A 19,498-nucleotide genomic window follows, 5' to 3' on the forward strand; every position below is an offset into this window, starting at 1 on the left:
AAGGGCTCCTGTAGGCAGAACCAGCGGTGAGCGTCTCTGATTTGGCTGTGGTACCGCCTCATTCTACAGCCTTATTCCCAGCATTCACTCTTTCGTTCCTCCGGTTTTGATCCGTTTCCCTTTTTTTTCTTTTTCTCCTCTTCTGCTTTTCTCTCCATTCTCCCCTTCTGCTTTGCAACCAACTTTCTTCTCTCGCTGTATCCCTGCAACACCTTGCTCAGCGTTGCCTGAATGCAGAGTTCCCCAGCTTCCCCGTACTGAACAGCCCCCTGATAAGCGCCTTATCGCATTCTAGACTCGCGTTGTCCCACTCGCTCTTCAACAATCGACTTTCTGCCTGCCTTTCTCCTGCTGCCTTCTGCGTGACTCACACTTCTGGTTTCTGCAGGCCTTATTATCCTGCGTTTCGGAGCCTCACTGTTTGCCTATTGTCGCCGTCTCTTTTTTACCCAGCTTTGTGTTTTCCCTTCGTTCTGCCGTTGAGTTTAAGTGTTTTTTAACAGCCTCCAACTTTACTCATACCCACTCGTCCCGCCGTCCCGCATACTTCTCCGCAAATATGGATTCCAGACTCGACACCGCTGTCACCGTCGAGCAACTCCCTGTTCCTATCCCTCTCGACTCGGACCGCCGTCCAGCGGACCTCACAGCTGATTCTGCGCCCGGGCTAAACACAATAGTACAGGAAATTCCTCAACCACCAACACAGACTCTTATCATAGACCCGTCGCCGCAGGAATCGGAGCGTCAGCAGGATCCGACGCCGGAGACTACGACCGAGGCTGCTCCAGAGGCTGAAACGCCTCAAGTGAGCGAAGCTTCTCAGGTGAATCCAACACCGCAGGGGAGCACTCCACAGGATGACGAAACTGTCCAAAATCACGAAACGCCTCGTGGGGATGAAGCCCCTCGAGAAAGCGAAGCTTCCCCGAACATGGAAACACAAAATTCACCAGATACGGATTCTCCGCCGGAAAATGCGGACGAGAACGCAGACGAAAATGCAGACGAACATGCTTACTGGGTCGAGGAGGAGGAGGATACCTCAGTCCCGGATGAGGCTGAAATGAAAGAGATCGAGTCACAAGCGGAGTCCGACCGCAGTGCATTGGAATGTGAGTTATCCCTTGTCAGTTCTCACGTCCAACATATCTAAACCGTGCAGATAACTACTGGGAGAAGATCTTCCACCCTGTCGTTGACGACCCAGAGTACATCCCAGCAGAGAAGGGCCGCCTCACATGGAAGATCAAAGGTGTGCGGGGTACCAAGGAAAACCCCAACCGTGTCAAAATCATGCGATCACCTCCGGCCTATATTGGTGGTTACTGGTGGACTATCAAGTTCTTCCCTCGTGGAAACAATGTTGGATCGTTGAGCGTCTACATTGAATGTTCGAACACTATGCCGAACGTAGACGACACTCTTCCAGAAACAGAATTCAAGGTCTTCCGTGGCCCTGCGGATGCAGAACTTGATGCCGGAAGTCCAGAGTTGGACCTTAAATTCGATGCAAGCGAGAATGCTGAAGCATGGACAGAAATGTTCAAGGCTAAGTATCCAGCGGCTGCGAACCAGCCAGAGCCAACCAAGGAGACATGGAGAGTGTCAGCCCAGATCGGAGTCATCGTCTATAACCCCGCCGAGCCTCATACCGGCTGGCCACAGTCCTCCTGCAACCAGTTCAACCCACACAACTTGGATTGGGGTTGGACAAACTTCCATGGGCCCTGGGACCAGATCCACCGACGCCAACGCGGCAATCGCCAGGCCCTACTTCGCGACGACACATTGGCATTTGATGCGTACATTCGTGTCTTCGACGATCCGACCCGGTCACTCTGGTGGCACCCCAGTGACTCTGAGCCGACTTGGGACAGCCTTGGGCTGACTGGGTATCGGCCTCTTGGTGACTCGATAATCAACCACAGCGCAGATGTTGCTGGGCTCGCGACACTGCTTCACGTCGCTCCATTCTGCAAGGTCATCCAGAGCGTCAACGTCCTGGAACATCTCACAAACTGCGATGTAAAACCCAAGCCACTGTGCGACGCATTACAGAAGTTCCTTTGGCAGCTACGCCAGCGAGACCAGTCGCTTCAATATGTCGACACAGACATGATTACAAGCACGCTGCGCAACCTGCACGAGGGCTCTACGGATGTCTGCGAGTTCTGGGAGCGCTTACGCCGCTCCTTGGAACTAGAACTCGCGGGCACACCTGCTGCAAAGGAGCTTGCTCAGATATTTGATAGCCCGTCACCTGACTCCGTTTCACTTCCCGAGGGTGTTCAAAGGGACGCCATACACAGTATCCCGAGAGAATCCAACTCGCGTGTTTACGTTCCTGCTGACCAAGTGAAGTCTACGAGCGAAGCCTTCAGCCACTATCTCGGGGCCAAACACGGGCGATGGGTGCTTCCCCCGGTTTTGCACCTTGAGTTGGGGCGCCAGACACTGGACAAGGCTGCTCGACAATGGCGTCTTCTCTACAACAAGGTCGACTTGGACGAGGAGCTAGATCTATCACCCTGGATCCTGGATGGTCAGCACGGGAAGTATGTCCTGTACGGATACATTGTCCACCGTGGCCGACGCACGTCTGGGAAGTTTTTCAGTATCCTGCGTCCAGGTGGACCTGGCGCCAAGTGGCTCGCTTTTGATGACGGCAGCGACAACCGGGTCGAATGTTTGACTAGGAAGACGGCCCTAGGACCACATCTTGGCTTGGAGTCGGGTGAGACACCAGACCACAAAACTGGACACGACGTCGCTGTTGCTGTCATGTATATCCGCAGCGATGTTATTAAAGACTTCCTGCCTGGTCCTCAGGGCCCATGGGATGTCTCGGATGATCTTAAGGAATATTATCAAACCGGCGAAGTGAGACCTCCAAAGAAGACTGACGGTGAGGCTGAGAGCGGGGATATCAAGGTCGAAGTGTACTCCCTCAAGAATTACGACCAGCTCAGCAGTCTATTCGACTCATACGATCTTATGTCTCAAGCCAAGGCTGCCAATAGCGTGATGTACCTGACTGTGCCCCGCTCGACAAATCTCGTCGACGTCCGCAAGAAGATCGGGCTCTGGGCGTCTTCACAGAACAAGACTGAGATCAACCCAGAGAATGTGCGTCTTTGGCAGATAGGCCATACCCGTGAATGCTTCGGGCCTACACTCGCACTTACCCGTATCTCTGATCTCACAGCAACCCTTGACCTCCCACTCGACCCTGTCCGTTACTGGTTGCAGATCGTATCAGACGGGGATGCCAAGTACTTTGCAATGCAAGACCCAGAACCACCAGTTGAGGTTAATTCCAAGCCTGAGGAAACTGTTGCTGAACGCTCTGGTTCTGAGTCTTCGGACAATGCGCAACCGGCCCCAGCTACAGAGAGCGCCGTACCTAGCTCTTCCAGCTATTCGCTCGAGGTCTCTCCTGCCGCCGCAGGGGCTACGCTTCCTTTACAGTCTGCGGAGCAGGCTACAGTTACCGAAGCGGGCACACATACTGTGGAAAATACAACACCAATTGTAGCTGAGGCCTCGGGGGGTGACAGGGAATCTCATCCTAATGATGCGGTATCTGCAGAAAGTAATGCAGTCACGGCACCCCTTGAACCCGGTGAACCCGGTGAACCCGTCCAGCCCGCTCAGCTCGTCGAACCAAACACTGAAAATGCCGGCCAAAGTGCAGAGCCTGAACAAACCGATATTCCAGAAGGCACACCTGGTTCCGAGGAGACCATATCGGCTGAGAACGATGCCGTCATCGCGGCCATTATTGCTGCGGACGCTCAGCAGCTTGATGAACAACAACAGCAGCAGCAGCAGCCTCAACCCGATGCAGCTGGTCAAGAGGGGCCTTCCGCATCCGAGGGACAAACAGACACTCCGACTGAGGAACAAACCGGGACTCCCACTAACACCGAAGACGCAACAACCCCAGAGCCCAAGGTAGTCCTACCAGTGGAGCATGTCTACTACTACATCCAAGTATTCGACGTCGAATCTCAGTCTTTCCGCACCATGGGCTCGTTCTTCTCCCAGAAAGAAGACGCCATCAAGCCCGCTATCCGCAAGCACCTCGAATGGCCTGACACCAAGGACTTCCAAGTCTGGCAACGAGTTGACGGAACTGAAATCATGACTCTTTCATCAGCAGAGACATTTGAAATCAGTCCGCCGGACGGAACCTGCTTCATCGTTGGCGACAGGCTGAACAAGGAGAAGCGCGCCCAACTCAACGAAAGGGGTCTATTCGCCAGTCCCGACAAGCTGGTCCGCTACATTTGGGCCGCGTCCCGTAACCACCCCATCAAAGCCTTCACGGGAACCAAAACCATCGACGTCACGTTCACCTCGGACTTCTACAGCGGAGAAATCATGAAGGGTTACTGCCACGGAAAGGGCAAGCACATCTCCGATTCCGCCGCAACGTACAATGGGGACTTCGTCCTGGGCAAGCGTTACGGTAAGGGCTCGATGGAGTACCCAACCGGCGATACATACGATGGCGACTGGTACGAGGACCAATGCCATGGCCAGGGAACCTTTGTCGAGCGCAAGACCGGCAACAAGTATGTCGGCGGGTACAAGGACGGCAAGCGCCACGGCAAGGGAATCAGCTACTGGGAGGTTGCAGACGAAGAGATGGACCTGTGCCAGATTTGCTTCGGCGAGGAGCAGGACGCTCTCTTCTATGACTGTGGTCATGTCTGCGCTTGTGTGGCATGTGCGCGGCAGGTGGAGATCTGCCCGATTTGCCGGAAGAATATCATCAGTGTTGTCAAAATCTACCGCACATGAGTGCAGCGATTTCAGTTCATTTTGGTTCAATTTAGGGAGCGTTTGGTTTGTCCGGGACTACAGAATGGAGTTGACTACTATGCGCATTGTTTCGTCGTTTCTTGTTTCTTCTCATAATCGGTGCAGGTGCAGTCATTACTTATTGCTTGGTTGGTTTGTCTTTGGAGAATCGCGGCATACCCTGGAAGCTTTCTATCACATCATGTCAACATCACTGGAGTGACTTGTTTACTCTGCCTTTAATCACTTCTACTCTTATATATGTCAGGGCATCGAATATTAGACCCAATATCAGCGAATTTGATTGCTTTGAACATCATCCTGGTTAACCTATGTTACTATAGATCATCAAATCTAAAGCTTAGTTATATTCCGGAGATTGAATGGAAAGGCACCGTTGAAGAAGAATTGCTTTTTATTTCACCATGCTATACAGGACCATAAACAGATAAATGGATTATGTATCATATCACTAGGTATCAACGCCATCCCTTTATTTACTTCCCTTGCCCTTTGCCTTACCCTGTTTCTTCTCCTTCTTCTCCTTGCCCGGACTACTGTCAGTAGCCTGCTTCTTGACCTTGGCCTGTTGCTTCCCCTGTTCTTGATTAGACGGGCGAGTAGAAGAGATAGCAGCGTCAGAAGACTTCGTCGTCTTCTTTTCCTTCTTTTCCTTCTTCGGCTCATCCTTCCTTCCCTCTTGTTGAGGGTTGGGCTGCTCAGCAGCAACAGACTTCTCGGCTTCCGGTTTTGACGCTGACGACTCGTCAGACTTCGCCTCCGTCTTTCCCGCTGATGTCTTTTTCGGCTTGTTCAGGACGGACTTAGGGTGGATACCCTTGCGGCGGAGACGCTTCCGCTCGGCGCGCGCGATAAGCTCTGCGTCCTCCTCCTCATTCTCTTCGAAAGGACCGAATCCATCGCCCGTGTTGTCATCCTCGTCAGTGACGGGTGTCTTGTCGGCAGCATCGTCGCTGTCATCCGTTGTCGAGGCTGAGGACTTGGGTCTGCTGGTGCCTGCGGCACTCTGGTCCTTCTCACCGGGCTTCTGCACGGGCGTCGGACCGGTCTTCTTCAACTTGCAGACGAAGAAACCGTCGACGTTCTCGCGGTGAGGAAAGTAGCGTCTTGTCATGGTCATCTTCGCATCGAAGTGTTTGCCCATGTAGTGCGTGAAACCGGGGGTACCGAAGTCGCCGAGTCCGGTGTCGACAAGCTTGACGTTGGGTCGTTTCTTGAGGATGTAGTTGACAACGGCCTCGTTTTCTTCGACTGTTACGGAACAGGTGGAGTAGACTATGTAGCCTCCAGTCTTGGAGGAGTGGTCGACGGAGTCGATGGCGGCGAGGAGCAGTTGGCGCTGCATGTGCGGGATGGCGAGGAAGTCGCGTTCGGTCTTGTTGGTTTTGACGCTGGGGTCTTTGGCAATAACGCCTGTTCCGGTACAGGGAGCATCGAGCAGGACGCGGTCGAAGCCGCCCATTGCCTTGGGGAAGGCGGTCCGGGCGTCGAGGTGTGTCACGATGGTGTTCTTGCAGCCGAGACGGTGGATGTTACCAATAAGACCCTTTGCACGGGGCTTGCTGGCATCGTTGGCAATGACGCAGCCGGTGTTGCGCATCAGGGCGGCGATGTAGGTGGTCTTACCACCGGGGGCGGAGGCCATATCGAGGACTCGCTCATTCTCTTGAGGGGCGAGGGCCATGACGGGGAGGAATGAAGAGGCGGCTTGGAGGATGTACTGACCTGCGAGGTATTCTGGGGTGGCACCGAGTGGGACAGCGGATTCGAACACCTGTAGACCAACCTTTGACCACTTTCCGACGGGCTCGAGGACGACACCACGGTTAATCAGTGCTTGGGCGAGAGATCTTCGGTTCGTGCGGAGGGTGTTAGTACGGATGACAACGGGACGTGGAGTTTCGTTGGCTTCGAAGAAGGCAAATGCTTCCATGGGCGTGAAGAGGTTGAAGAGCTTTTCGGCGAGGAATGGAGTGTATCCGTAGTATGTGCAGATGTCGTTGAGGAGCAGCTGAGTATAGTCGGCGCGAGACTTGCCAGGTTGACCGAGCGTCTTCATGTCGCCCAAGATGCGAATTGTCTCTGTGATCCTTGTCCGGAGCAACTGGAGGTTAGGAGCCAATCCTTCCCCGTCCGCACCTTCGAATACATCCGTACGGTCACCGGCGATATTTGTCTGCATCGCCGATTCTTGCATTTCAAGCTCTGCCTCTTCCTCTTCTGCTTTCTTTTGTTCATCCAATTTCCGAGATAGACCAGCAATGTTTGCCGCCGTTAATTTCTCTTCTGCGTCAGAAACGTCTTCGTCGTCTGAGAACATAGCCTGTCGTGGGTGGTCTTCTTCATCTGAATCGACCACAGAATCCTCCTCATCCTCGTCATCATCGCTCCCGAACCCAAACTGTCCTTCACCATGGCTATCCGTAGACCCCTCACTAATACCATCCAAGTCATCAAACTCATCCTCATCCAGACCCTCTCCGTCGAAATCGGACATATCCTCGTCCTCATCATCTTCCGATTCGGGCTCTGGTTGCTTCTGCACGACCTTCTTCTTATCCTTGCCGCCAGTCGCAACAGCGCCCTTCTTCTCCTTCCCATTGACAGCAACCCCATTGACTTTCTTCTTCTTCAGTGTATCCTTGACTCCATCTTCCTCAACATCGTTGCGTCTTCGCTTCTTGCCAGCTTCCGGTTTCGATTCAGAGTCGCCGGTCTTGCGTTTCTTCATCATGGTGATTTTTGACTCATCAAGCGGGGCCGGAGGGCCCTGCTTCTTCATACGGCGACCTTTACCCATTGCGAAACAATATGCGATGTAGCAATGAAATCTTTGTTGTCCCGTCAAGCTGGGAGAAGATTTCAACTTTTTCTTTTTTTTTCTGCGCCGAATGGGCGGTGGCAGACGGCAGTAAAGTCTCAGTTATCAGGGCGGTGTGAATGTCCGGCTCGTCCAGCCTCCCAAGTGGGCGTGCGGCTGCCTGAGGGTTGAGGCCGCACAAGAACCCACCCACCGGAGCTTCATCACCGCCCAGTTAGGTAACTCAGGCCTCTGGTGCAACATTATTATTGTATCACTTCAACCTCCTCCTTCGAGCCTCCTTTCTACTCTTCCGCCCGACAACATATAATCTCCACGAACCCAAGTCGAGTGTCAATTTCGCAACAACCGGCCACAATGTCTGAACTGGCATTCACAAAATCCTTCCTGTCAACGCTTGACTCCCGCCCGGTCAAGCTTCGAGCCGACTATGTCCACGACCAAGGACAAACCCCCCGTGCTCCTGTAAGTTATGACCTCGCGCGCTCGCACCATTTCCAATGAGCCGATATCGAAAGCCAGAACAAAACGCTAACTCATAAAACAAACAGTATGTCCTCCCCCGCCTACAACCCCCACACCCCTCCATGCCCAAGAAGACTACAACCAAAGACGCAAACCCCGGCTCATCCAAATCAATCACCATCACGCTGAAATCTGCCCGGAACCCCGTTCTTGAAATCACGCTGCGCAATGCCCCGCTGGCGACGACGAGCGTGTCCGATCTGAAAGATGCGGTCCGGGAGCGGATTGTCGAGACCAGTACAGACAGTAAGGTTTCGTTGGAGAAGATTAAGATTCTGTATAAGCGAAAACCGGTCAGTGGGACAGGGAAGACCGTTGCGGATGTTGTGAGTGATGCTGGGGAGGAGGAGCTGCTCAGTGGTGGGAAGGGCGTGGAGTTTGGGATTATGATTATGGGTGGTGCTAGAGTTGTTGAGGCACAAGGTGAGAAGGGTGAGACGGAGAACAGCGGCGAGTCTACGGCGAAGGCTGCGGTTGGTCCCAGTGGCGAGGCTTTACTGGGCACGGAGCAATTCTGGGGTGACTTGCAGGGGTATCTGGAGCAAAGGCTTAAGGACGAGGATGTTGCGAAGAAATGGACAGGATTATTTAAGGACACCTGGACAGCGAGGCGGTAATTTTCTATTCCCCCGTTATTAGCTGTGATACCTTAATATCAAAATCTTGAGATATGCATCTAGTAAACGACTAGGTATATAACCTAGACTCTAGTGGGCGTATATTCGCATCAATTGATATCATATCGTCTTAGGGAAACAGAGGATATGTTGCGAGAGTAGAAGCAGATATCGAAAGGAAATATAATAACATGCATCCCCTGATCATATTCCACATGGTGGGCTTCCTGTGCAAAGGGGAAAGAATAACAGGACATCTTGGTATACGTAGGCATCGGTAACGGTGCACTTCAGTTCGACAGCGCCCATCAAGAAAAGGTACAAAAGAAACATGAAGAATAGAAGAAGAAGATGAAGTTATAAGGACATGAGTAATAGAAAGGAACATATGCCAGGTAAGTTGACACCGTTACAAATGCTCAGGAATTTGGCCAATCGCTCAATCATTTCATGAGTCCAAAAGAATATGGCATAAGAAAAGTATCAGCGGGACATGTGAATCAAAATCATACATCAACAGCAGGCTGTATCCATTATCTCGAGAACACCTTGACGACTCCATCGCCGCCGCCACCAACGACCCATCGGCCATCGCGACTCCAGATGACGGAACAGACACCTTCGCCGCGCATCAGACGGTGGCTCGTTATTTCTTGGGTGCAGCTTCGTTTTTCGAGGTTCCAGAACCGCAAACTGGCGTCATGGCCGGCAGACACGAGCTCGCGGCCATCGGGGGAGAGAGAAAGCGAAGCAATGGCGGCAGGGTGCGCAAGCATTGTGTAGGTGCATTGTCCTGTGGAATTATTAGTTGGTAAATTTTCAAAACGATAAACATATACGCACCACTGTTGGCATCAAAAAAGCGAATATATCTATCTTCGTAGCCACTGATCACAACACCCTCCACAGCACTGGAGCCAGTGGCACCATGAACAACTTCTTCATCTGCCAGCGTGCGGCTAGGATCAAGGCCTGCCGACCCATCGAAACCAACGGTGGTCGCAACAACCGAGTTAACGCCTGTCGATGGGGTCCCATCATACGTCTCGAGGCTCGCCATGCCCACGATCTCTTCGCCCGTCCTAGTGTCGTACACAAGAATCGACGCGTCTGTATAGGACACCACAAAATTGATACCAGCAAGAGATAATGGGCTTATACATGTCGGCGAAGGTGATTCTGTTCGGACAATCTGTCGGACCATGGTGTAATGGAACGGTGTCGTTGTTGCCGTGCTGGGCTGTGGCGACAACGGAAAGTTTGACCCAGAGGAAATCGAATTGGCACGTCGGCTGCCTCCAGCCCGCCGATTTCCAGCTTGTGGTGACGATAGTTGAGGCGGCGCACTGACCGCCCATATAATTATCTTGCCGTCTGCAGAGCCTGAGGCGAGAATAACTCGGTCCGGCCCGCCGTAGTGACTAGAGGAGTCCCCAAATATAGACCCTGCCGTCCCAGGAAGAACACAAAGACCCCAGACAGCGTCTGAATGACCATCCAAAGTAGCCTTGGGGTCAACCCTGCCCCGTTCCCAAACTCGCACACTGGCATCCTGTCCACCAGAGAATACCCAACCGTCTCCGCTTGTTCGACCGCCGTTTGAAAAGTTCTGGGACGGCGAGCACGCAGCCAGAGAAGTCACAGCACCAACGTGTCCTCGGTGTGTAAAGTAACTCGTGATATCCAAGTCACTACTAGCATTTGCTGCATGGCCAAAAGCTCCGTAGCTGGCTGGAATGATCCACCGTTTGATCGTGCCATCATCACTGCAAGTGCATATTTCTGGTTCTGACGGGCTACCGCCACCAGTAAAGATCACTGATCGCACAACATCAAGGTGTCCTCGTAGGGCAAATCGAACTTTAAAGGTAGAGTCCTGCTTCGAGCCAGCCGCGGTACCTAGATCAACGGAACCCTCACTTTTCCGGCGAGCACCAGAGCTTTTCCTTCGATGAGAGAGTGATCCGGTCCTTGCGGGTGACTTCTGTCGGACAAAGTTCGCGTTGGGAAATGCATCAACGTCGGGTCTTTGGGGCGGTAAGGATTCAGGAGGTGCTACTTGGTCGGTCGGTTCATCAAAGTTCCAGCCATCGGTATCGCCGCTATTATCAACTTCATCGGTTTGTTGGGGTCGTGAAGCATCCTCCGTTGAGACTTGCGACCCATACTCGTCGTACTGTCTTTCTGGCCCCGCATGTTCCCGGACAGAATTCTCCAGGGACTGTTTGCTGTCATCCATAGGTGTCATCTGTATTTGTTGCTGCTCCATAACCCGTCTATCGACAGCGTCCCTTGAGGTGGCTGGGATGCTGTACTGGGTCGGTGCACGAGATAGTCCCAGGTTCTCCGGGTACTGCCTGACAATAGGCTGATGGTTTTGCATGGGGACCTCGCGTGCCATCAGGTTGTTTGCCTGCTGCTTTTGCCGTTGTTGCTGGAGATACACCTCCTCTATGCTCTGTTGCGAGAGCTGCTGGTTCCCATAAACATGGTTTGAGAGCTCGAGCTCGCCGAGATCGGGGGGCGGATGCGCGGAGGGAATAACATGGTACGCAATTTCCTGCGAGCACTTGGATAGGTATAGTCGTGACTTGTCGCGTTCGGTCTCTTGTCGGTATTCGTGCTGATTTTCGGCGTTGGCGTCGAGATCTCCCGAGTTACCCTCCAATTTCGATCGTTGAGCTAAAAGGCGGAAACAAGTCAGCGGCGAGCTATGGGGGAAATTCAGCACAGGAAGACATTACGTTTCAGGGAGTTAATGCTCTCTCGAGCAATTTCCTTGGGGTCCCGGAGGTCCTCCACAGCCTCGTTGTTTGTGAGCTTTTTGACTTTCTCGCGTTCCTTCTTCAATGCAGCTTCCAGAAGCCGAACGTGCTTCCCCAATGACTCGTGCATTCGCTTGCTAGTTCGCACGTCTCCCTCGAGCTTTCCTATCCGAGACTTCATCTCCGCGCGCTCGATCTCCCAGGCGTTGCGATCCCGCTCGTGTCGGTGCCATTCTGTCTGGAGGAAGCGCATGACACCTAGTAAATCGAGGAGTAATTAGCATTACCAATTGGCTCATTTGACCCGAGGCGGCGACATCAATTTCTTTCGCGCGAGGAACATACCTTGCAGTGTGTACTCCGTCCCCTGAGGTCCGCCATTCGCATCACCGCCAGGGCCGACGAACCCTCCACCCCCAGACATGGCGGAGGGAGATTGCCAAGCCATACAATGTGAAGCTGGAAGAGCGAAGGAATAATTATCGCGAAGCAGTTAAGGTAAGCTCGCGCGTAGGATTCCCGGGTGTGGGAGGTTCAGGTGGTCGAGTCGGGAATTGGTGTTCGCAGCGGTAAGTGTTGTTGTGAGCGAACAGCAAGACGGCAGACAGCGGCAGGAAACAATGTTCCAAGCCGTGCCAGCACCAGAAAATGAGCAACAATAGAGATAAATTAAGAGGCGAGAAGGCTCGATCGAAACAAAGAGCAAGAGTCGAGCTGTGCAGTTGGTGCCGAGATGGACTGGACACTTGAGCGCGTCTGAAGGTCTCCTCGCTCCAAAAGTGACCGCCTCCGCTGGCCTCTCGTTGGCTCCCGTAGCCGCCCACGCGAGTGTTGCCGCTTTTAGCGCTGGGGTTGTTGGTCGTTGCTCGTCAGGGGTTTATCGCTTGATCGCTATCTTGACTGCCAAATGGAATCTTCACGGCGAAAGAAAGTTCAAGCAACGTGCCTTGGAATCTGGGCAGGCTTGGTAAAAGTCGACCTCAATGTGGGTCCCCACTTTTCCGCGAAGCACCACCACACACAAAGTACTCCGTTGGGCATTCACTACGGGCTATACATACTTGCCGCCTTCTCTTGATACTCATAGAAAGCTGACCGGCCGTATGTCCAATTCCAACTACTAAATTCACACCGGTGGATACTTCATATATTTCATCTAGGAGAGACATAGGTCTATAAATCGGGGCTCTCTTCACGAACATCGTCCCCGTCATCTCTTTCCTGTCCGTAGAGTACCTCACATACACCCCCAACCGGTACATCCAGAACTGCATCTGTCCCTTCGCTCCAGATCTCTCTCCAATTGACTCTCCGGTTTTGCGGTCCCATTATCTGATAAGAGGTCGCGCCAGGACGCATCTTTGCAGCACCACCGGGCCGCCGTCTGCCCTTCCCGTCGATAACTGCTACATTTGCCACTTCGTCCACGATATTCTCTACGCTGTTCATTGGTAGAGTCAGATACCCTGTGTTGTAAGATGCCAAGGCGACGTAAATATAGATGATCGACATAACGAGCCAGGAGGGAAACGCCAACGACCACCATCGGTTCGGATAGTAGTATATTCCAAGCTGGTGTAAAAAGGGCGATGGGAGGTATGACCATAGGATATATATCACTGTCAATAGTCGTCAGTATTGCGAGGCTACCGGAGCCATAGAACCGCCAATTTACTCACGGAATGCCAATGACGATGCGAGGTAGAGGACGAAGCCATAGTATTCGTAAGTCGGTACCTTGGGACTTGCTCTAGGCACGGTCGTCGCTCTTCGCGCTGATTTTGCGACAGCAGCTTCAGTGTCATTGGGCGTCTCCACGTCGGAACTGTCAGGAGTAGTCGGCCGCGATGTAGTAGTAGAAAAAGGAGGCCGGAGCAAAGACGTCAACGACGGGGACGGCGGTAATGGCGTTGGAGGTCTGTTGTAAAACGGCGGCGCAAACGCATTAGGTCCATGAAGCGAACTTGCCGACTGCCGGAAAGGATGGTGCATCGCAATGCCATCTCCGGGCGACTGTTCGTCGTTTGAGTCGGTGGACGCATCTGAGAAAGACTGTTCTTCCAGGGAATAATGAGAGTGAAAGTCCACATCCTCCCCCGCTTCGATTCCACGGTGGGTAGGCGAAACTACATGCTGCTCATCGTCGTCGGGGTAGCTCTCACCTGGTGTTTCTCCGGGTGTTTCGAGCTCGTCAGGTAGAGGCGGGAATGGTTGTTTCTGTTCAAAAGGCGAAACTACCGGGATGGCATCGGAATCATCCTGAGCGTATAGTTCTCCCTTCTGCTCCGGGCTCAGAAGGGACATCTTCTGCGGAAATTCGATACAGAGGGGTGCTCGCCATGGGGAATTGTTTATTCAAATGTCAAAATGTCAGGGGAGTTTTGGATTGGCCGTCCCCGGGTGCGTTTATGCCGCCTGTCACCGCCCGAGCCTTCTCTCGCTGCAACACCGTTCACCAACCTAACATTCCCGCAGCACTACCTCACTCCTGTGGGTTGCTGTCGATGTTTTATGTCACCGTGGCATATAAATTAACTAACCTATTGTCACATAATGACCTTTGTGTTCCGTCCATCCTTGACTGGCTAAATATCAGGAATGCGGAACCGCTTCCTCGTCTCGGCTTTACGGAGTACAGCAATATATATTATGTCCCACAAAATTTCCTCCACTCCCCTAATATTTCAGTTGACACGCTTTTCGTCTTGTCGATTTATTAGTTCTATTTGGTTTTTTATTTTTTATTTCTTTTTTGTGGTCCATTCGAGCCCTTTGGCCCGAGGGTCATCCCTGCGAGTTCCTCTTCTGGACGAAACGTGGGATGGAATCCGTATGACTGGTATCCATTGTGTTGCATGAACTACACAGGTGCTGATCGCAGAACACATTGCCAACAAGATATATGAGTCCACATGCCAAGATGCAGTCCAAGCGCAGTTCATGCTCGACAGGGTTTGGAGATGACGTTTGATCTCAATATGACTGGCAATCATAGGCACATCGAAGGGGATGATCAATGTCTGCAAAACAAGTTTCTAGTAATATCTTCACAGAACCATCAACATGCCCGCAAAATGTATCCGTAACTTGGGCACTCATCACTGCAGAATTCCAGTGTGACGATCGTGCAGGATGCTTGGGGAAGAAGCGCAGGTCACCAGACTGGGCTAAACATGCAGTGGGTTCTCTTCTCTGGCTGGCCAACACCATCCATATGCGTCATTCTGCCCTCCATGAGGTATGCCATCGTTAGGACTGAGTCAACTTTCCACTGCATTCACCGCTCCTCGCGAATTTCATTCGTGCATAATGCACAGGGCAGCTTGACTGCGCGAATCTCAGATCTTCAAGGTGTCCGTGATCCTTCGGAGATCGCGAGCTGTTCTTCCACCAGGAATCTGAGAGGGAATACGATGATTCGCGACTGAATGTGAAAAGATGATTATTCACGATTCCGGAGAAAAGCCCCCATCCGCTATGGTCGCCTAGAGATCAGTGCCGTTTGTTCTAATGGCCTTGGTTTCCTTCGCGCCCAGTAGGCATTCCTCTCGACTTCTCGACTGGCCGGGCCGGACTCTTTTCACCCTTGCAGATACTCCACGGCGGTTTTGACAGAACTTACTCGTTGGCGGTTAGCGGGCCGGCGCTTTTGAGTTTGGTGAGCACGAATCGTTCCGAGCTGGGACTCGTGCGCTTCTCAGTAAGTACCCAGGAGTTGGCCTTTACAGGGCTTCTGGTTCTGAGCAATGATCATTGATCAACCAAAAGCTCAAACCTCCAAAACATCGCCTGGAGCTGCGGCATGCTGCTACGACCCGACGTATTCCGTAGTATTTTCAAATTTTGTAGGAGTACGGCTGATTATTACTCCTTTGGGAGCCTTGTTGCAATCCTCAGCACATGGCTTCAAGGAAAGGTGAACTTCCTGCAAGCCTTTTGAGTTTGTCCTACCACACCCTGCAGCATTTGGTGGGTTGAGCAGCCATATCAAGGGGGTTGACGAGTTAACTCACACTGTGGGTGTCATGATGTGGTCTGTGACTGACTCGGATCAGAATTTAAATGACATTTCGTGGCGGGCCGCGGGCATTCCATGCGAACTGAAGGTGGAGGAATCGAGCACCGACCAACCCACTCGATCGGCAGTCCAGTTTATCGGACAGGAACAAGATCGTCATGAAGGGGAGAGGGCACTAGTCATGGCTAGCGCGCATAGCTACAGGGCTTTTCAGCGCATTCCCTGTCCTGGGAGGCTGGAAATACGGCGGGGACTCCGTACTATTGACCTCCGGGTATCAATGCTCATTATGCTCCTGATTGGTTCCACACGGAATTTTGCGTCCTCCGCGACGAATCAGATAACCCGAATTTTTCTCCCATCCTCAGCACGCACGCGTCCCAAGAAGCTGTTTCTCAAATTTTATGGATTGGTTCGTCCGGTTGACCAATGGCAGTTGCTACCCGCTCGCCCTAGCTGCAACATACTTTGACCTCCCGTACGCTATTGATCTTCTGCCGCAGATGACAGGTCTCGCATCTCATGGATCCCTCCTTTTTTGATGTGGACGCGCCGCAGGAAATATTTCTATCTGGGCCCAGACACGGTTTATTGAGGTTTCGGAGACCAAGACTTTTGCTTCTGTTCTCGAATCATTGAAGCGGAGAACATGATACCTCGATCCCCGCAACCACGATGGCAAAACGCACTTTATTGAATTTTCTGGTTGCACGACAAGACCTTCTTGTATGTGTTGCCCTTTCTCGTGCAGCTTAATTATCAATGTTCCTAACTACGGGTCATTCAGGATCCCGAAAATGACCCTAACATTGGGTCTTCAAGGGGAGATGCGTCGTCATCAAGCTCGGAAGCAATAGACGCTGTAACGGGTGGAGGGGATTCGACTTCTCTTTCAGCTCTCTTGACGACACTGGTACCTGCATTGGTGCTTGCGACTATCTGGTTCTCTCTTTTCCTAATTTTTCGCCGAACTCAAATAAGATGGTATGCTCCGAGGAGCCATCTACCTTGCTGGCATCAACAGTACGTTCCCAAGCGGCCATCACTCTGTGCACTGGAGCAATAACTGAGACATTATCAATAGTGAGAGGAGCCCACAGCTGCCTACCGGATGGGTGAATTGGTTCAGCCAGTTTTTCAAAATCTCCGACGCCCATGTGCTCAATCACCACTCTATGGATGGTTATCTCTTCCTCCGTTTCTTAAGGGTTCTTTGCTCAATTTTCTTTATCGGTTGTCTAATTACATGGCCGGTACTACTTCCGATCCATGCAACAGGTGGTGCAGGGAACACTCAGCTTGATGCCTTGAGTTTCAGCAACGTGAAGAATAAAAACAGTTATTATGCCCACGCTGTTATGGCATGCGTACTGTTCAGTAAGTGCAATTAGGCGGGCCCGTGTCGCGCATATCTAATGTGGATTTGAAGCCTTTGTGTTCTATACTGTGACAAGAGAGAGCATGTTCTATGCAAATCTACGGCAGGCATATCTCAATTCGCCGGCATATGCCGACCGGATCTCGTCAAGAACAGTTCTATTCATGTCGGTCCCGGAAGACTATAAAAACGAACAAAAGTTACGACAAGTGTTCGGGGAGACTATTCGCAAAATATGGATAACCTCCGATTGCAAAGAGCTGGACAAAAAAGTTCAACAGAGAGATAAATTTGCTTATCGCCTCGAGAGGTTGGAAACCAAATTGATTCGCAGGGCAAACTCGATGCGCCTGAAGCTAATCAAAGCTGGTACCCTCTCATGTACCGACTGTGCTGAGTGTGAAACATGCGGTCCAGCCATGTTCGACAAAATCAAACGGCCGACTCACCGTCTCAAACTGTTCGGGAAAAAGGTCGACTCAATCCACTGGCTCCGTGAGGAGCTGGTAAATTTGACCAAAGAAATTGAAGTCTTGCAAAGAAAACACCAGAATTGGGACTCAAAGCTTCTATCTGCCATTTTCGTCGAGTTTTGTTCCCAATCAGACGCCCAGATTGCACTTCAGACGCTTTCTCACCACCAGCCTCTCCATATGACGCCCCGGTTCACTGGCATATCCCCCGACGACGTTGTCTGGTCTGCATTGAACCTCAGCTGGTGGCAACGCATTGTGAGGAGGTTTGTCGTTCAAGGCGCAATAGCGGCAATGATCATATTCTGGTCCATCCCATCCGCGATTGTCGGAGCCATCTCCAATATCAGCTATCTCACCAGCGCCATCCCACCCCTAAAATTCATCGATAAACTGCCTGACGTGATCAAGGGCGTGATTGCCGGTTTACTGCCGGCTGGTGCCCTGGTCCTGCTGATGTCCCTTGTACCTATTATTTGCCGCTGTATGTTCGATCCATTACCATGTCTCTATGGGGTGCTTATATCGCTAACGATCACCTAGTTTGTGCTCGGCGTGCTGGCGTTCCCTCAGCGGCTCGCGTTGAACTCTTCACTCAAACTGCACATTTCTGCTTCCAGGTTGTCCAGGTATTCCTCGTGACGACCTTGACTTCCGCTGCGTCCGCTGCCACTGCACAAATCGTTCAAGACCCGCTATCAGCCAAGGATCTCCTGGCTGAGAACCTCCCGAAGGCAACAAACTTCTACATTTCATACTTCCTCCTCCAGGGTCTAACCATCAGCTCCCTTGCCGTAGTACAGGTCATGAGCGTGCTTGTTTTCAAGTTCATAACCACGTTCTTTGACGGCTCACCGCGGCGTCTGTACGAACGTTGGGCCGCTCTCAGCGAAATAAGTTGGGGAAACGTCTTTCCTGTATTTACTAATATGGGCGTGATAGGTTAGTTTGCACACACCCTATCTACTTTACTCAAGCTAACTCAACCCACCCCAGCATTAACCTACTCCTGTATCGCCCCACTGATCTTGGGCTTCTGCTTCGCCGGCCTGTATCTCGTCTATCAAGCCTACCGCTACAACTTCCTCTTCGTTTACGACATTCGCATCGACACAAAGGGCCTCGTTTATCCACGCGCTCTACAACACCTTCTAACAGGCATCTACCTTGCCAACGTCTGCATGATCGGTCTATTCGCAATCAAATCCGCCGTGGGACCCCTCATCATAATGGTCCTGTTCACTATCCTCACAACCCTCGCCCACATCTCCCTCAATGAAGCCCTCGCGCCACTAAACTCCTTCCTCCCACGCACCCTCGACGTCGAAGAAGAATTGCAACAAGCCAAAGAGGAGGAGCTCGCACTTTTGCAGACTTCACACCGAAATACATGGTTCAGAGCGCTGAAATGGTTCCACCCGAACCTGTATCGAGACTTTGCCGCGCTACGCCGCAAAGTCCGCCGTGACCACGTCGAGATTAAGTACTCGGAGGAGGAAGAGAGAAATGCGTATTTTGAGCCTTGCATTACGAGCAAGACGCCTACAATTTGGATTCCCAGGGATAAGTGGGGTGTTTCGGCGTGGGAGATTGAGGAGTCGGATCCACTGATTCCAATTACGGACGAGGGGGCGCATCTGGATAAGAAGGGGAATATTGTTTGGGATAAGTTTGATCCGAATTTGCCGCTTTGGGAATTGAAGACGTTGTATTAGGTGTTTTGATTTTGTTACATTATGGGCCGACGTTACCAACTGCGCATGATATTAATAATGATACGACAGCTACGAGACAAAATACTTTGATGATATTCAATAACGCAACATAACGTCCGTATACCAGGGCAAGAGTAAATAGTCCCCTTACCGGTTGCTCTGCCTCCACTAGTTATAGGCCCCAAAGTGCTCAGACTCTTGACTACTCACCTCCAATTATCGTATAGGGTACAGGGAGCCGGATCAGAGACACTACTTATTACAGGCCCAGAGCATGGATCGACAGGTAAGAAAGGCGAAGCGATATCTGAAGCAGAAAGCTTGATTAACTCTGGTGGTAAGAATTATTGTGTGGT

General features: G+C 51.9%; 8 protein-coding genes across 8 annotated transcripts; 4 read left to right on the top strand and 4 right to left on the bottom strand.

Annotated features, from left to right (window-relative positions):
- Nucleotides 1-559: 559 nt before the first annotated feature.
- Nucleotides 560-4,809, top strand: ASPSYDRAFT_33643 (putative MATH and UCH domain protein; the record flags this gene model as incomplete). Its single annotated transcript, XM_040845124.1, has 2 exons — nt 560-1,115; nt 1,166-4,809. The coding sequence occupies 2 exons, from the start codon at nt 560-562 to the stop codon at nt 4,807-4,809; spliced, it is 4,200 nt and encodes a 1,399-aa protein (XP_040700368.1).
- A 493-nt stretch (nt 4,810-5,302) lies between these two features.
- On the bottom strand, nt 5,303-7,630 carry ASPSYDRAFT_156113 (rRNA (cytosine-C5-)-methyltransferase NOP2; the record flags this gene model as incomplete). Its single annotated transcript, XM_040842525.1, has 1 exon — nt 5,303-7,630. The coding sequence occupies one exon, from the start codon at nt 7,628-7,630 to the stop codon at nt 5,303-5,305; it is 2,328 nt and encodes a 775-aa protein (XP_040700369.1).
- Nucleotides 7,631-8,008: 378 nt separating this feature from the next.
- Nucleotides 8,009-8,793, top strand: ASPSYDRAFT_156406 (uncharacterized protein; the record flags this gene model as incomplete). Its single annotated transcript, XM_040842555.1, has 2 exons — nt 8,009-8,116; nt 8,203-8,793. 2 exons carry the CDS (start codon nt 8,009-8,011, stop codon nt 8,791-8,793), a joined length of 699 nt encoding a protein of 232 aa, XP_040700370.1.
- A 65-nt stretch (nt 8,794-8,858) lies between these two features.
- Nucleotides 8,859-9,310, bottom strand: ASPSYDRAFT_1145805 (uncharacterized protein). The gene has a single exon (XM_040839977.1). The coding sequence runs from the start codon at nt 9,179-9,181 to the stop codon at nt 8,924-8,926; it is 258 nt and encodes an 85-aa protein (XP_040700371.1). The 5' UTR covers nt 9,182-9,310; the 3' UTR covers nt 8,859-8,923.
- A 16-nt stretch (nt 9,311-9,326) lies between these two features.
- Nucleotides 9,327-11,982, bottom strand: ASPSYDRAFT_91825 (cell differentiation and development protein Fsr1; the record flags this gene model as incomplete). The annotated part of the gene is made up of 4 exons (XM_040852555.1): nt 9,327-9,586; nt 9,637-11,475; nt 11,538-11,816; nt 11,904-11,982. The coding sequence occupies 4 exons, from the start codon at nt 11,980-11,982 to the stop codon at nt 9,327-9,329; spliced, it is 2,457 nt and encodes an 818-aa protein (XP_040700372.1).
- A 749-nt stretch (nt 11,983-12,731) lies between these two features.
- Nucleotides 12,732-13,862, bottom strand: ASPSYDRAFT_33647 (uncharacterized protein; the record flags this gene model as incomplete). The annotated part of the gene is made up of 2 exons (XM_040845125.1): nt 12,732-13,177; nt 13,238-13,862. The coding sequence occupies 2 exons, from the start codon at nt 13,860-13,862 to the stop codon at nt 12,732-12,734; spliced, it is 1,071 nt and encodes a 356-aa protein (XP_040700373.1).
- A 1,311-nt stretch (nt 13,863-15,173) lies between these two features.
- Nucleotides 15,174-16,306, top strand: ASPSYDRAFT_1146016 (uncharacterized protein). Its single transcript, XM_040839978.1, has 2 exons — nt 15,174-15,474; nt 15,614-16,306. The coding sequence occupies exons 1-2, from the start codon at nt 15,361-15,363 to the stop codon at nt 16,046-16,048; spliced, it is 549 nt and encodes a 182-aa protein (XP_040700374.1). The 5' UTR covers nt 15,174-15,360; the 3' UTR covers nt 16,049-16,306.
- ASPSYDRAFT_59849 (putative DUF221 domain protein) lies at nt 16,252-19,142 on the top strand (the record flags this gene model as incomplete). Its single annotated transcript, XM_040849762.1, has 6 exons — nt 16,252-16,302; nt 16,364-16,560; nt 16,661-16,953; nt 17,006-17,911; nt 17,971-18,369; nt 18,424-19,142. The coding sequence occupies 6 exons, from the start codon at nt 16,252-16,254 to the stop codon at nt 19,140-19,142; spliced, it is 2,565 nt and encodes an 854-aa protein (XP_040700375.1).
- Nucleotides 19,143-19,498: the final 356 nt, after the last annotated feature.

Source organism: Aspergillus sydowii (genome assembly GCF_001890705.1).
Source record: "Aspergillus sydowii CBS 593.65 unplaced genomic scaffold ASPSYscaffold_9, whole genome shotgun sequence".
NCBI lineage: Eukaryota > Fungi > Ascomycota > Eurotiomycetes > Eurotiales > Aspergillaceae > Aspergillus > Aspergillus sydowii.